At 35.5% G+C, this 15,939-nt stretch overlaps 1 protein-coding gene across 2 annotated transcripts in view; it reads right to left on the reverse strand.

The window, feature by feature from the left end:
• Positions 1-15,939, reverse strand: part of LOC123524251 (protein patched homolog 1-like) — a 77,406-nt gene that overhangs the window by 20,081 nt on the left and 41,386 nt on the right. For both annotated transcript variants that reach the window (XM_053539078.1, XM_045302313.2), the window contains 8 exons: positions 14,560-14,658; positions 9,452-9,577; positions 4,509-4,627; positions 3,889-4,133; positions 3,205-3,678; positions 2,373-2,690; positions 1,782-2,062; positions 90-227 (listed from right to left, as the gene is read on the reverse strand). In XM_053539078.1, the coding sequence (XP_053395053.1) occupies positions 90-227; positions 1,782-2,062; positions 2,373-2,690; positions 3,205-3,678; positions 3,889-4,133; positions 4,509-4,627; positions 9,452-9,577; positions 14,560-14,658 (1,800 nt within the window). The remainder of the gene's footprint in view (positions 1-89; positions 228-1,781; positions 2,063-2,372; positions 2,691-3,204; positions 3,679-3,888; positions 4,134-4,508; positions 4,628-9,451; positions 9,578-14,559; positions 14,659-15,939) is intronic.

Here is a 15,939-nt window from a genome sequence, read left to right on the forward strand (position 1 = left end):
CCAAATTGAATGACAGACCAGTCCATTTTAGAAATTTAGCAGGGTAAAGGTTAATCTTCACAAACAAAACATAATTCTTAAGTACATACCACAGAGACATGGACTGTGAATTCGACACCAATCCCCACACTGACGATCAGTATGACCGCTGGTATAGCGCTGAGTTTGAGACCTAAAATACCCATAAATCCGAACAGTTCCACCAGTATCAGCGAAACAATTACAACCTGGAATAGAGTGAATAATGGCCATTTTATCATCTACACAAGTTGAAACAATAAACCCTCAAACTTCCTCAACATTTTTTGTTCAAACCTCAAAAGCATGAGCTGTGCCATGGGAAAACCAACATAGTGGCTTTGTGACCAGCATGGATCCAGACCAGCCTGCGCATTCGCGCAGTCTGGTCAGGATTCATGCTGTTCGCTAAGGGTTTCTCTAATTGCAGTAGATTTTAAAAGCGAACAGCATGGATCCTGACCAGACTGCGTGCATCCACGCAGTCTGGTCAGGATCCATGCTGTTCGTTAACGGTTCTCTAATTGCAGTAGGCTTTAAAAGCGAACAGTAGGCTGGTCTGGATCCATGCTGGTCGCAAACCCACTATGTTGGTTTTCTCATGGCATGGCTCATTTTTCTTCTTTGTACAGTAATTAACAGTAACCTTTTCTTTGACCAATGTTTTCCATTTATGAATTTGCGAATTATTTAGACCATTTTTATAGCAGGAAAATGCTACAATTGTTCAAATATCTTGCAGCATAATTATGACAATACAGAAATATATCTTTCAAATATTGATCCCAAATAAAAATAGGCAATAGAATTACAGTGTATAGTTCTGTTTCTATGGACAGTCTCTTACACTATTTTCTTATTAATTTTAACTAAATACTGAGGCTGAAAAGAGGGCATTCCTTTACGAATTTGAAAATGAAATGATTACATGCAATCTTCTGAAATTAATTGGCAACCGCTTTTACCAGAAGTTTTGTTATACCTCACAGCGAGCTACGGCACATGCAAAATTTTAAGACCACCTTTTAAAATCAGTAAACTTCTAGGCTACATAAGCTCTACAGCTGAAAAACCAATTACCAAAATATTATGAAATTCCTACTGATAAAATCGTAAACTTAAGTGACAACGCATCATAAAAACCCCACTGGGTCAAATCAAATCCCAGAGATCTTTTATTTTAATTAAATAATGCAGTAGAACTAGATTGCTTTTCACAGAATACACAAAATTCTAATTTGAAATCTGTCATAAAACGCAAATTATTATTTCTCCCTATCTGATAGAAAGATTGCCTAAGTTTATTGTCGAAATAAACATGTGCTTTTAACAGGTTCACGGAGCTTTTTATTTCTGGCAAAAAAATCATATAACATCATCTATATAAACAAAATGCAATTAGATTTTTGTTCAAAAGCCAATTAGTACAGATGTGATAGTAATTAAAGCAAAAGTTTTCCACACAAGTTACGCTAACTGAAATCAACGAGCAATTTCACTAAATATAACATCCTGCATTATCCAAGTTTTTCATTTCATTGTTTCGATACTGATCTGTCTGGCCGCTAAAAAAAGGCCAAAAGATCACCACTGAAATTGGTTTATCAAAAGATCGAAACCTGTTGATTACATTCCATGACAAATCTAGCCACTGCGGGTTCATAATCAAAGCCTATAGTACATTGTCAAATAATTTAACTAAAACCAAGTCTGGTTAAAAAAACTTTTTTTCAAAGTAAAACATTCACATAAATGCTACTTACAATGATTGCAGCCAACCAAGGGTTGACGAGTACAACCGACAAAACGGTGAATGTCACCACCAGAATACACAAAAGTGCCAACATGAGGTAGAATCGTAACTTTATATACTGCTCCCAGAATGTAAATGGGATACCGCTAGGGTAATTAGGGAGTCCACGTGACGTAAAGTCGTCACAGATTGATCGAATCTGAAGAACTATATCGAGGATCTCCTCCGTGTCCGACAGTCTCGATAAATAAAATGGCACTTGTGCGTAGATGATGTTCTTTGCCTTTGGAACTGAAACGGCAGAATGAAAATAACTTGTTAAGCTTTAGTTTAAATTTTTGATAAGATGTGTAATTAATTTCCTTAAGTTAATTTTTTAAATTTTTTAAAGTTTTCTTCAAGATTTCCTTCTAAATAATTGCAATTATGTAAGGTTTTTAACATATCTCAGAGGTAGCATTTGGTTCATACCAAGGTATTGTTACCACAGCAACATCTCCTAAGACCCCAATACTGACTTTCCACTTAAGGAGATGCAACAGTGACAAAATTAACTAATAATCCACCTTAAATAACAAACTATGAATTAGCTATAGCTTACTTTTCATATCCATATCGTATGGATCATGTGGCCAAGACTGCGTTTCCGGTCGAATCTCTCCCATTGAGTATGAATACGCCAGCCCATCATTTGATATCCAAACTGTGAGGTAATTATAGAACGCGGGCGGATAAATAATGCCCTCTGCATTGACCAGACGGGTTTTCGTTATTTGTGTTTCATCTACAGAGTTATCTGGATTGCCCGTCTGGGCAAGAAGTTTATAAGCTAAAACAGCATCGTCTGATGCATTTAAGTACCACCCGTTTTTATGAAATGTGCCATTTGCATAGTCTCTGTCAAACGCAGCTTGTAAACCTAGAAAAATGACAAAAAGATTATCATAAACTGCAAAAGCTGATTCTTATAGAAAACTGGCAATCACTTAAAGCTTTAATTTTACTTGAGCAAGAATATATGAAGGACGCACACAACTTTTGCATTACTGGACATTGTGATCTGTTTAAAGGATATTTTGTTCAAAGGATATAAATGATGAACTTTGTATCAAAAGTTTGTGATTTCTGTTTTATCATTCTAGTAAAAGAAACTCTGTGTGGAGTGGGTCATTAGACCTATCCCTGCTATCCATACTGTTCTTTCCCATATCTACCCAAAAAATCCTACAACATTCCTGTTTTCCAACTTCATTTGCTGGGACAACAGCTACGAAACTCTTTGCTTCATACAATTCACAACTTGAAAAATTTCCTTATTCTATCATAAGTATAAAGTAATGTACCACAGTTTTTTTCTTCATGTACAAATTGATGATACCCAGTATTAGGTTGACAACAAAATTAAAAACACCAAATATGACATTGCTACTTACCAACAAGCCAGTCCCTGAAGGTGTCGAGCCAGAAAGTTGGCAGAGAGCCATCTTTCTCCTTCAATATCTTATCGACATTTTGAAATGAGCGATGGTACTCCCTCAATAGTCTTTGGTTATTCGGATAATCAGCGTCTTTAGTCACAAGATATATACTATAAAATCCAAAATATTTTGATTGGTTTTCTAAGAAACTATATTCATATGTGTCCCGCGGCACAACATCGGTCAAATCCAGACCGTCTTTCACCTGGGCGGTACCCCAGATTCCAATGATCAATATAACAATAAAGAAAATACTAGTGAACACTTTAACTGGAGTCTTTTGTAGAAATGGTGCGTATTTATTCACCGCTAAAGCAGTCAGTGATGTGGTGAGACATGCTTTCTGCAATTTTGCAAAACGTTCTTTACACGTCACGGTATCGCCGTCTGTTAAACACTGCCGTGAATTGTTGTTTGCTGTGTCATAAGCTGAATGAAAAGGAAATACACAAATAAGAATCAAGAAACTGGTATTATAAATTTACTTACAAATTCCTCTATAAGATTTTATAAATAATTTAAATCTTTATATCCGCAAACAAGCAAAATTTTTGCAAGGAAACGGTTCATATCAAGTTGTGAATGCTATACTTATGAAAATGTAAGATATTTCACAGTTAGAAAAATTAAAGCACTGACTTGAAAATGGTATAGGAGATCCGCATCTTGTCACGAACTGCCCTTCATGTGGAGCTAGAACTGTTTGCGCGTGTCCACCATCGGTGGATGACTGGGCAATCATATCACGCGCCAGAAGGTCACTGTACGGTGGTGGATGATATGATGGTGGGCTGTAACCAGGAGGCGGAGACAACTCGCGATCCACAGGATCGTGTACGTTTATGTGTGGCTGCAGTTCTATTACTGTATTATTATCACCATAACTGTAAATAAAATAAAATAATTTATCATAAAACTGAATTACAGAATGTTGAACATAATGCTTGAATGGTATGTCGTCTGCAGTGAAAATAAAATTGCACTGATACTTCTTTTATGTTTTTTCCTTACTTTTTTTTTTTCGATATATAAATCTAAATGGATGCATCATTTGAGATCGTAAGATTAAGAGCGTTTCACAGCCTAAATATTTCACAAGTTTATCGGGTGCACAATTATACAATTCCATAAAATCTGCTTAACTTCAAACAAAGCTATTTATATTATATCCAGATATCTTCATTTGATTTTATTAATGAATAACTTATATTAACAATTAATCTAAAAATTAATCGTTAATAAAAGTTCGAAAAGTTTACCTTTCAAAGCAACAGAAAACATCAACTCTCTTGTTCTTCTTTCGTTTAAGGTCAAGGCTACAGATGGCAGGATAAATCAATAGCACTGCCACCAAGTTGAACAGTATCAGGATACCAGCCTGAAAATACAGTATAACTTATAGTTAACGACACCTCTAAAAGCAAGTACATGTATCTCATCACAAGGGCAGATAACTACTTTCCAATTACACCAGTTTCTTTAATCAACCTCTGTTGAGTGACAACCTCTGTCTTCCAAGCAGTGTTACTTAACAGAAGTTATATATACACAAAGAATTTTTTTTAATTTACAGCGGACGACTGACAGTCGACTGTCATATCATTAACAATAACGTTTTTATTGAGAAAGGATGGCTGAAGTTTTGAAGAATTTTTAACATTATTTTACATTACACTAAAACATCCATCATTTTTCATTAAGAAAACTGTATATATCTCAAAAGTTTACTAGCCCACATAAAGAAATCCAACAGAGTGTCCTTATTATCAAAGCAAAAATCAAAATTGCGTATGTAATAATATTTTTCGTACGGCAGAATGAATTTTCTGGGCATGATTTTTTTCTCTCTGTTAAATCTATACTCTATGTTACTTTCTTTGTATCAAAGAATAAGAACTTGCTCAGAGAACAAGGAAGAGTGCATAAGAATGTTAAATTCTGCCGGTCGCTGTTAATAGCCCTTATTTCCGGATAATTAAGAGAAACTCCAAACACATAACCATTTCAAATTGAACTGTCTCATAATTATATTTAAAATGTTTCTCCCAAAACATCTAAACTTGTACTGTTACATCGAAAATTACTTTCTAGTTGCTATTAACGTAAATGAATTTTAATAAACTGTCATTTCCTGTTAACATGATTTCGATGAAATTCCGCAAACACCGCACACCATGGTGTCTGTAGGATGTCTCTCCGGAGAATCTCTTTCAATTAAATTCTATTACGAGGCAATCAGAATGATGGGTATGTTTTTAGTAATAATGTCAAATCGTTTAATGCAGGTACTGGGAATTTCATGCATGCTTCCTGTACCGGATTTAATCTGCATAACGCAAGTTAACAAGCTACGGCTTTTAGTAGTTTGCTTTTCCAGATATTTTTCTCTTGCTAGATTCCATATCTAATTTGACAGAAGTTGTTTATATGAATATGCATCGGAGCAATCCATTTAAATTGCTTTACCATGTTGCGAAAACCATGCTCTTTGCTTTGAATGTATGTTTGTTATTTATACAGCATTAATCACCACATTATTTAGGCCGTTGATCATCGCACAGAAAGCACAAATGCTATTTAAATTGGGAAAACTTTTATATAATTCCAGACTTTACAATTTCATTCATTACATTCATACGAAAATACATTTTATATCGATCGCTGGTGTAGGTTTTTATCACAAGTATTAAACATGAATAATTTTTGGTACCGAAGGTCACACGGTTGCATGTTTTTGCCACATGGATCATCTTTGAAGTCATATGTAAGGTTTCAACTTAACGCAAATTTGCATAGCTATTCATCTATTTAACTCCTCCACCGTGAAGATTCTGCAACAATACATTACTGGTTTATTCATATTCCACACAAATTCATGGTGGTCTATGTGTTTATATCTGCGTCATGTCACTTATGTATTCATTATTTCCCCCAATTTTAATACGGAGATATTTCTTTCATTGACATTTATTTGTTCATTGAAATTTTGCATAACTTCTATCAATCCAGATGTTCTTCAATGCAGGTAATTTTTTTTTTACCTGTTGTAAAATCTCGCAATAAAAAACATGTACCGCATTTGGGGATAGGGTTCAGTCTCGTGGTTATAACAATACGAAAATGCTAATTGCGATAACTAAAGCCTCTACATGTGTATTCACACAGGTGTAAAGCATAAAAAGCATTTAAACTTGTAGGCCTACTATATATATTTAGTCCTTTGCCATTAAAAGATTTGAGAAACAGGCAGATGACTGGAATATTCTGGTGTGTCATCTGGTTCCCTGTCTGAATCATATTATCAAACCATAGGCAGAGAACCAGAGAAGGCACCGGAATATTCTGGTACTCTGTTTAACATTGTTCCTCCTATACAAGACAGAGAACCAGCCAATACAGTGCTGGTTCCTTGTTGTCGAATTCAAAACAAAGACTCCAACCAGAAACCAGACCAGGTATTGTTTGACTTAACATCATCTTTTTTATGAACTATTTTATCTTTGATTCAAAACTCTCACTGTCAATCAATCTTTCTTTTTGTTAGTCATCAACTCTTAAATCACTCATTTTTTCTCGTCCATATTTTGAAATATAATTTAAGGATGTGGCGCACTAATGCCATAATTTCAACAACCCATTTCACATAAATCAAAATATACTGTGATACAACACTCATCATTTTATGAATCTGAAATTACCCTTAAGGGCGCTATTCTATAAACTTACGAGTTTTCTCACAAGGGTGATAGTAATTGGGAAATTCCTTTTTATCATAAACTGCAGGGCTTTAGTTGAAATTTCAAAGTAATTTTACTTTTTACTTTCACATAATATCATTGCATATAAATCGTTCACTTTTCACTTTCATATACTGCATATAAATTGTAACAATTTAAAATTAGCACACAAATGCAAAGCGAAATAACTAATTTATAGCTACATACTTGCCATTTGATAAAAAATATATCATTTGATACAAATGATTTTTTTTTTCGACCACCCAGGAAAACGTCTTACACCAATATGTTAAAAAGTCATATCTGATCAGGTGTACAGTTATATTAGGGAACAATTGCTCTATTCTTTTCATATTATAGCAAAAAACATACTTTATGTTTCAAATTTGAATTTCACACCATAGTTTTAGTAACAGTTTCTCAGCCGACAAAAGAAAACTTTGAATTCTAATATTTCACAAATACCTATGGTATTTATAGAAAAAGGATTAAAAAAATGCTCCAAAAGCAATCAACGTCAACCTGCAACGTCTTACATTGCGTGGCATCCAAATCTTCATTTTATATCAAAAATCTTACGAATGAAACTGAAATTCTCCAACTATGAAGCGCCTATATTAATAAACTGAAATTTTGAAATTTATCAAAAAGAGGCACAAACAAAAGTTTGTAAGTGACAAATCTTTTAATTTGAAAATTTGTAATAAAGTTTTCACTTTTCTATACTGCTGATAATTATCTAACTTTATCGACTTGACAAGGTACAACCTTCCACATCAAATTAACAATTAAATTAATTTATACAAAACAAGTCGGTCAAAGGATAAGATCACAGAAAAAGTCTTATTCTTGAATATTTGATGATTAAATCATACTACTTCTTTAGTTTTAAAGCATTTATTTTTTTACTCAATTTTAATTCAAGCTAGATTTTTTTTATCACCTTCCCGCTAGGTTCTTGGGAACAAAGGAAGACCAGCATTCGTGGTGCTGCTGATTAGGCTGAACCTATGCAGGGTGGTAAACAATATTTCATTAGTCAATTTGTTTGAACCAGATAGAGAACAGGAGAGTATTTTTATTTGTTTCCTTCTAAGTATGAAAGTTCCCCTTAAAATAGGTTTTCACACATGAATAGCCAGGGTCCTTTCATCATGACCTTTCTATTGAACAGCAAACTTTCTGTGTATCATTAGAGGTCAGCTTCCCCAAATAAGTAAAACGTTTAAAACAAACAAACAATTTTAACATCCATGAATGCATTACAAACTTCTTGACATGACCTGAATGGGTCAGACTGTCAAATGGACTGACAGTGCACACCTACAGTTGCCAAAGCTGACTTTCGACAAATGGGGGACCAACACACAGTCTCAATTACAGGTCGTATGGAAACTTTTCAGCTTTTGATGGTGGAGGAAGACCTAAGGTGGCCCCCCCTGGTGGAGGAAGACCTAAGGTGGCCCCTCCTGGTGGAGTAAGACCTAAGGTGGCCCCTCCTGGTGGAGGAAGACCTAAGGTGGCCCCTCCTGGTGGAGGAAGACCTAAGGTGGCCCCCCCTGGTGGAGGAAGACCTAAGGTGGCCCCCCCTGGTGGAGGAAGACCTAAGGTGGCCCCCCCCTGGTGGAGGAAGACCTAAGGTGGCCCCTCCTGGTGGAGGAAGACCTAAGGTGGCCCCTCCTGGTGGAGGAAGACCTAAGGTGGCCCCCCCTGGTGGAGGAAGACCTAAGGTGGCCCCTCCTGGTGGAGGAAGACCTAAGGTGGCCCCCCCCTGGTGGAGGAAGACCTAAGGTGGCCCCTCCTGGTGGAGGAAGACCTAAGGTGGCCCCCCCTGGTGGAGGAAGACCTAAGGTGGCCCCCCCTGGTGGAGGAAGACCTAAGGTGGCCCCCCCTGGTGGAGGAAGACCTAAGGTGGCCCCCCCTGGTGGAGGAAGACCTAAGGTGGCCCCCCCTGGTGGAGGAAGACCTAAGGTGGCCCCCCCTGGTGGAGGAAGACCTAAGGTGGCCCCCCCTGGTGGAGGAAGACCTAAGGTGGCCCCCCCTGGTGGAGGAAGACCTAAGGTGGCCCCCCCTGGTGGAGGAAGACCTAAGGTGGCTCCCCCTGGTGGAGTAAGACCTAAGGTGGCCCCTCCTGGTGGAGGAAGACCTAAGGTGGCCCCTCCTGGTAGAAGAAGACCTAAGGTGGCCCCTCCTGGTGGAGGAAGACTTAAGGTGGCCCCTCCTGGTAGAAGAAGACCTAAGGTGGCCCCTCCTGGTGGAGGAAGACTTAAGGTGGCCCCTCCTGGTGGAGGAAGACCTAAGGTGGCCCCTCCTGGCATTATTTCATCACGGACAGGCACCTGAGTAGAACCACTGACCTTCCATACGCCAGCTGGATGGCTTCCTCATATGAAGAATTCTACGCCTAAAGCGAGGCTCGAACCCATATTTGTGAGGGGCAAGTAATTCGAAGTCAAAGTACATACCTGTATGCAGAAGACCCGAAGAGCCGGGATAGGAATGATAACAGCACTGAAGAAAGCCAGCATGTTACTGACTGACGTAAGCAATACTGTCGTTCCTGTCCTTTTAAGGCACTCTGCTGTCTGTTCCTGTAGATATACAATAAGAGTTTCTGTAAATGAAACTGTCCTAAAAGCAGAATTTAATACTGAATTTCTAATGATACTGTGAAATTATAATTCACAGTAACTGTTGTCATATTACTATTGTTGTTGATTTTGCAGTTAGGCAGACCCATGAGATCAAATCCTTTCATGTAATATTAATATCTAAAAACCACACTTTCCTTTCTATTATAAAAAAGCTCAGTAAATTTCATAAAATTTCACAGAAAGAAAAAGAAAACTGGATAGCTTTTTTTCACAAAGTTGGCATCAAATTAAACTGTGGACACAAGGATTCTTTGAGGACAATGCCAACCGACAATTAATATTAATTTTGATGTTGAAAGAATAAGTCTTTATGCATGTTTATTAGAAACAATTCTGTACACACTTTATAATTTTCATGCCCGTCTGCTTCTGTAAACAGCAAAATGTTAATATCGTGATCGGGACTGTCTGATTGCAAGGCTGTGGTAATAATTCTTAATTATTCCATTATCTTTTTATGACTGTGGATACTAAAATATCTGCATTTTATTGAAGTTATACAGAATCAATGCCATCTTTTCTTTGATATATAGATTTAAGTGCAGAATTTATAATAAAGTTTCTGCAAGAACATGTTCAGAGCTCGAAGGAAACTAACCAAGCAAACCATAGATGTTCAGATTTGCTTGATTCTTATTAGAATTATTGGAACCACATTTTTAAGGACATTATCTATGACTGTTGAAAACTTATCATCAGTATCTAAAACAGGCTTTCAAACTATTTCGAAAGATACAGCATGTTTCATACAAAAATACATTTTACAATCAAGAAAACAGTTATACAAGTTTACAAAACTGAAAAGATAATATTTTTAGCTACTGGTATACATGTAGTAACATTTGTACATGTACAAAAAATCATTAAATTTTTGTAACATTTTGTTCAGGGATTTAAAACAGTATAAATCCATACTTATCATTCCAGAAAATTTATTGTTACCATTAACTTTCCTTAACTTTTGTGATTTAACAGCCAAATGGTTTAACCAAATAGGGGCCGGTATAAAACTCTTTTTTGGGGGGAAACTACAATAACAGTTCAATACTGTGTGTGTCTGTGGGTAGGGAAAGGGAATGACCGATATATGTTGTTGTTTATATATATATATATATAAACAGATGCCATTCCCCCCCCCCCCCCCCCCCCCAAAAAAAGAGTTTGATACCGAACACCATAAGCTTGACAGTATGTATCATTAAACTTTAACAAAAAAAATCTACAAAACTGTACCAAAAATATAAAGCTTCATTTTATTATTTTTCTCAGGAGACATATCTGCTTATACTTGGATACCATTTAACATTTTTTTCCCTTTAAAAACGACTCTCACTTGGCCCGTTTCAATCACAAATACCATAGCATATGTTCTGTCAACTTGGGCGGCCAGAATTTCATCTGCAAAAACCATTACTTTACCACCAGGAAGAAATTGGATGTAAATTATAAACAAATTGATCGGAATCATCCAGTGTATATCGCTACAATTTATCATGGAAATCTTGTTTATCAATTTATTTTGCAGCAGACGCATTGCAGTAAAAGAGGAAGCCATCTTTTCACCATATGTGCGAGATGCATTTTACTCACATCTCTGCAATCAGATGTTCCCGATATTTTAATCAGCAGCTCGTTTGACCTGATCTCACTTAAAGATTTGAAGAGAGACAAAAACGTTTCCCTCAAATCACACTTTCTTTTTAGGCTCTTTTATTAAAAGTATTTAATAATAATTTAAGCCAAAGAGGTGGAGAACACAACCTGAGATAGAGAACAGAATTAATGATAAAAACAATGTAATACAAAAAAGACATACTACATGTTTGTTTTTTTAAAAAACTGGTGCAAGTTTTAAACCTTTAGCCTGCTGGTGGCAAGAGATTCTGCCTTTGCGACCAGTGCAGACCAAGATCGGCCTGCACATCTGTTCCGGCTTATCTTGGACTGCACTGTTCGCTATTCAGTCAGTAAATTTTCAGTTTATTTTAGATATTCAGCTGGTTAAAGGTTAACTGAAAGTTTATCCAAAAAGTCCCAAAAGACCTCTTCTTAATTTCAACAGAGTGTGCATTGCTCAAAATTTTATTGGCATGGTATCAAAGGTGATTACATATATCCTGGAAGTAAAAATTTTCTTTGTGAAGAAATAAACAAACTCTGCCAATAATAGCAATTTCCCCTGCATAAAGACCACATTCTGACTGATCTAGCAAAATCAAATTATTCCCCCAAAGACAAACAAACACCAAGAGGGAAATTCTGTAGACAGTTTTCCCCCACCATTCTTTTATTCATAGGAAAACACTGGTATGTATTATTAGAAACATGCATGATTAACGACTCTAAGACCACCTACACGCAAAATGGACAATTATCAGTCTTAGATGCACCTCTTCACTATCCCCATTCTAACACCAGAAAATTACCAGTACCTCTTGATGTTTAGAATAAAATATTATGACCACTTATGTTGGAGAAGAATCAAAGAAGTTTCCAACCAAACACGTGTCCGTGGAAATATTTCTGCTAAAAAGACCCTGTGTTACATTGGTTAAGTGCAGTTATTTTCACAATGTGTGGTTTGCTATAGAAACGACCATGAGCACCATGATAACAAAAATGCAATGCGTAAATTGCAATAAAGATTTATATTGAGTGCACAAATGAAGTAGTAATGTCAAATTTTATTGTATAATGACTTCATTCTTTACAGTAGCAATTTTCATCTATCACAGATGGGAGGACAAAAAAAAAAAAGGTTAAATTATCACACAAGAAGTGAAAGCAGTGCAGTCAGTTACCTTGACGGTGGTCTCAAGTACTTTGTAAAACAGTTAATCAATTTAAATTAGCAAGTCTGCATATAACATGATTTATAATGAAAATATATGTATAATATCTGTTATCTGCACAATATCTTTTCAACAATGCAATTTTAAGTACTGTACAATAAATCAAACGTTTTACTCAGGGGTGTGTATGATAAGAATTTAAAATCGTGGAAAACAGAAATCTTTGTCAAAATCATTGAGAATTAAAGTATTGTATCCGACAAAGGCATTGCACTTACAGAAAAAATTAGGGCCCTCCCATTTCGGGTATTAAGTATCGAAATAAGTATCCAATTACAACCTAGGGCCAATTAAAGTAATAATTCACTGCAATTAAGTTTAAAGACCTCAATGGCCGCTCATTTTAGCATCAATTGAGATAATTCAACCATTTAACCCTTAACAGGATATTCTCTTTTTTTTGGTTAATTTTTCCAGCTATCTTCACATTTTTTCTTCAACTTATTCAAGACAAGAGGAGCTATTTAACATTCATTGAAAATTGAAATCATCTGCATATCACAATTTAAATCCACCGTAAGAATATGATTCAAAAAGAAGAGTTTGCGCTTACTTCAAAAATAATTTTATACTGCAACTCATTGCCAGAGACATTGGAGAAGATTTTTGAAGAAAATGTTAAAACATCGTAATTGTTAATTAACTGAAGATAATATGAAGACAATCATAAATTCCTCGGTTGTATGAAAGTAAGACGGCTTTCAATTTTTCATTAGACAAACATCTGCAAATAATGCCTTCAGAACGCACTTTTTTTTTTCGTAATAATTTCTCGACCAAACCTTATTATTTTCTTGTACTAAATCGCAAAAAACCATCTGCCGAAATTGAGTGTAACGCAATTTCCTTTACATTAATAATTGCGCAAATTAATTTGTAGCCATAAGAGTTTAAGTAAAGACCACACGCACGTTTGATTAATATCAGACAGTAGAGTAAACTACATCCTCTTGCAATGAAGAATGTATACACATAAAAATACCAGTGTTTTTTGCTTGACTAGCTTCTGTTAATAAACACGGCACAATGGCGAGGGGAACACTGAGGGGATAATTTCGGCTTTAATCTGTATCACGTTTAGATAAGCTTTACAGGCCACCGTTTACAAATCAAAACACTGTTGAAAAAGTGGCAGCAATTAAATTTATCAGTGAAAAATTTCTTGCTTGTTGATTATAAAGCTGAAGCAAACATCTTAGATATGGCTTCCATTGGCATAACTATTTATACTTTTCTTAAAGACAAAGATGGCAAATGTATCCATTAAGCTTGCATCGCCTGTTTTGCAATGATAATAAAGGTCAAACTAGATAAAAATGTTTGTCATAATATTTGAACACAAGCATTACATGATACGATTAGTATTCAGTCCTCTCTCAGTTACTGTAGTAAACATTGAAAGTTTGTTTGTTTTTGGTTTAATGCCATTTTTCAACAGTATGTTTCAGTTATGTTATGGCGGGCAGTTAACCTAACCAGAGTGTTCCTGGAATCTGTACCAGTACAAACCTGTTCTCCACAAGTTACTCCCCACATGAATCAGAGGTGGAGGATGAATGATTTCAGACACAATGCCTTTTATCAACTTGTTACGGAGAACATACGACCCGCCCAGGGATCGAACTCGCAACCCCGTGATTCGTAGATCTGTTTTCCCTATTGAGCAAAGTCACATAAAGATGGTCACCTTAACATGGTCACTAAACAATGGTCAAAATGCAAACCTTATATTTTGTGGCCATTTCTTGGTTTTCCATCATTGAACTTAGGATTTCATGTACCGCAATGCCAAAATAAATAAAATGACAAATCACAACTGATGGAGAAAGGATTTTTTTTTAAAACTTGGGCATTTTTCATATACCAGTAAGTATAAATATGGAAAGCCTTTAGGGACTAAACTGCAGTTTCTACATTTTTGTAACTTCAGTTTTTTTCATAAATTGAAATTTTTTTAATTTGCTTCCCTTGAAAAGTTAAGATTTCATAGGCTTGTCTTGAATGGAGACCATCAATGAGGTATTATATCATCATAACATTAATATCTTATAGAAAATATGAACTTACCTTAAATGGAATATTGTCGTTATTGGCATTCTCGGCATATGTATGTGTTATAAGGAACATATCGTTGACGCCAAGTCCGAGTGCTAAGAATGGTATTATCTGAAAAACAAGAAATAGTGAACATTAACAGTTATTTTACTAACTATATGGGGAAAAGCTCCTTTTTTTGAAGCGAGACAATCTGAATTGTACGAAGTATAACTCCTAATTCAACAAAAAACATACAGGAGGGCTCTTCAACTTGAAATTGTAAGGACATTGGCTATATTTTTGAAAACTTGGGAAAATGACAAGAATGCTGACTTTCCTATACATATATCAGTATTAAGAATTAAATTCTCAATAATGATACATGTATAAGAACTCAGAATTTTGTCTTCAATTATATGCAGTAGTCTGGCTGATCTTTCATATGAAACGCTGAAGAATGTGCAAACTCAGATGGGATGTAATCATGGCCATCAATATCAAATACTAAGGAAATAAATTTCAAACTGCCTTCAATAATCATTTGAAAAATAAAAATGTGTCTATGTACACTTTTCTTAAACTACTATGACTTCAATTCTTTTGATCTTTGGATACAAAAAAATTAAAACTAGCGACAGAGCATGAATGAGTTGGAAATAAAAATTCTGAAGTCAAAGGTAAATTGAAAAGACAATAAAGAGTAATTGTGCAGAACCAGTCTAATTAAAGGGAAACTTTCTTACATTCATGTAAGAACGTAGTTTATAAGTATGGTGGTCATTTTAAAATTACAGACTAGCTTGTGACACTGATACAATTAGGGGAATAATTTGAAATTTTGATCCTTCTGTTACCCATACACGATATAAACTTCTCCTTGTCAACACTATGTCTCGCGATAATGAGAATTTCACAAGAAAGAATGCAATTATTTTTTACGTATGCCATCATTTTTTTAAAATATGCTGTTCGATGTAACTTTGCATGCGATACAATAATCAAACTATTGCCCTCTCCATTCCTAGGATGAATCACAAACACGTCATTTTTTAAATAATAATGCCAAGTCATTTAATTTTGTTGGAATGGAATTTCATGATTTTGGCGCAAACAGCTACCGGTATTTCATTGGGACATGTATTAAAGTTTGTTTGGTTATACATTAAAATTATTGAAAAAAAAATGGCCCCTGAACTGTTTTTGTTTATAAGGATCGATACCATCTTGAAATCAACAAAAATTAGTGTCTACAAAAATTAATCGTTTTGCATTATTCTGAATTTCAGATCAGTCTAGGCGTGAGGCAGTGAACTGTTATATTGCACCACTTGTCAGGAAACTTGGAAAAGAAAAACCTGCTCTAACAGATGTATTTTCTCAGCGTTGACAAAATGTTTCTTCCAAAATATT

This window comes from Mercenaria mercenaria, chromosome 3, assembly GCF_021730395.1.
Source record: "Mercenaria mercenaria strain notata chromosome 3, MADL_Memer_1, whole genome shotgun sequence".
Taxonomy (NCBI): Eukaryota; Metazoa; Mollusca; class Bivalvia; order Venerida; family Veneridae; genus Mercenaria; species Mercenaria mercenaria.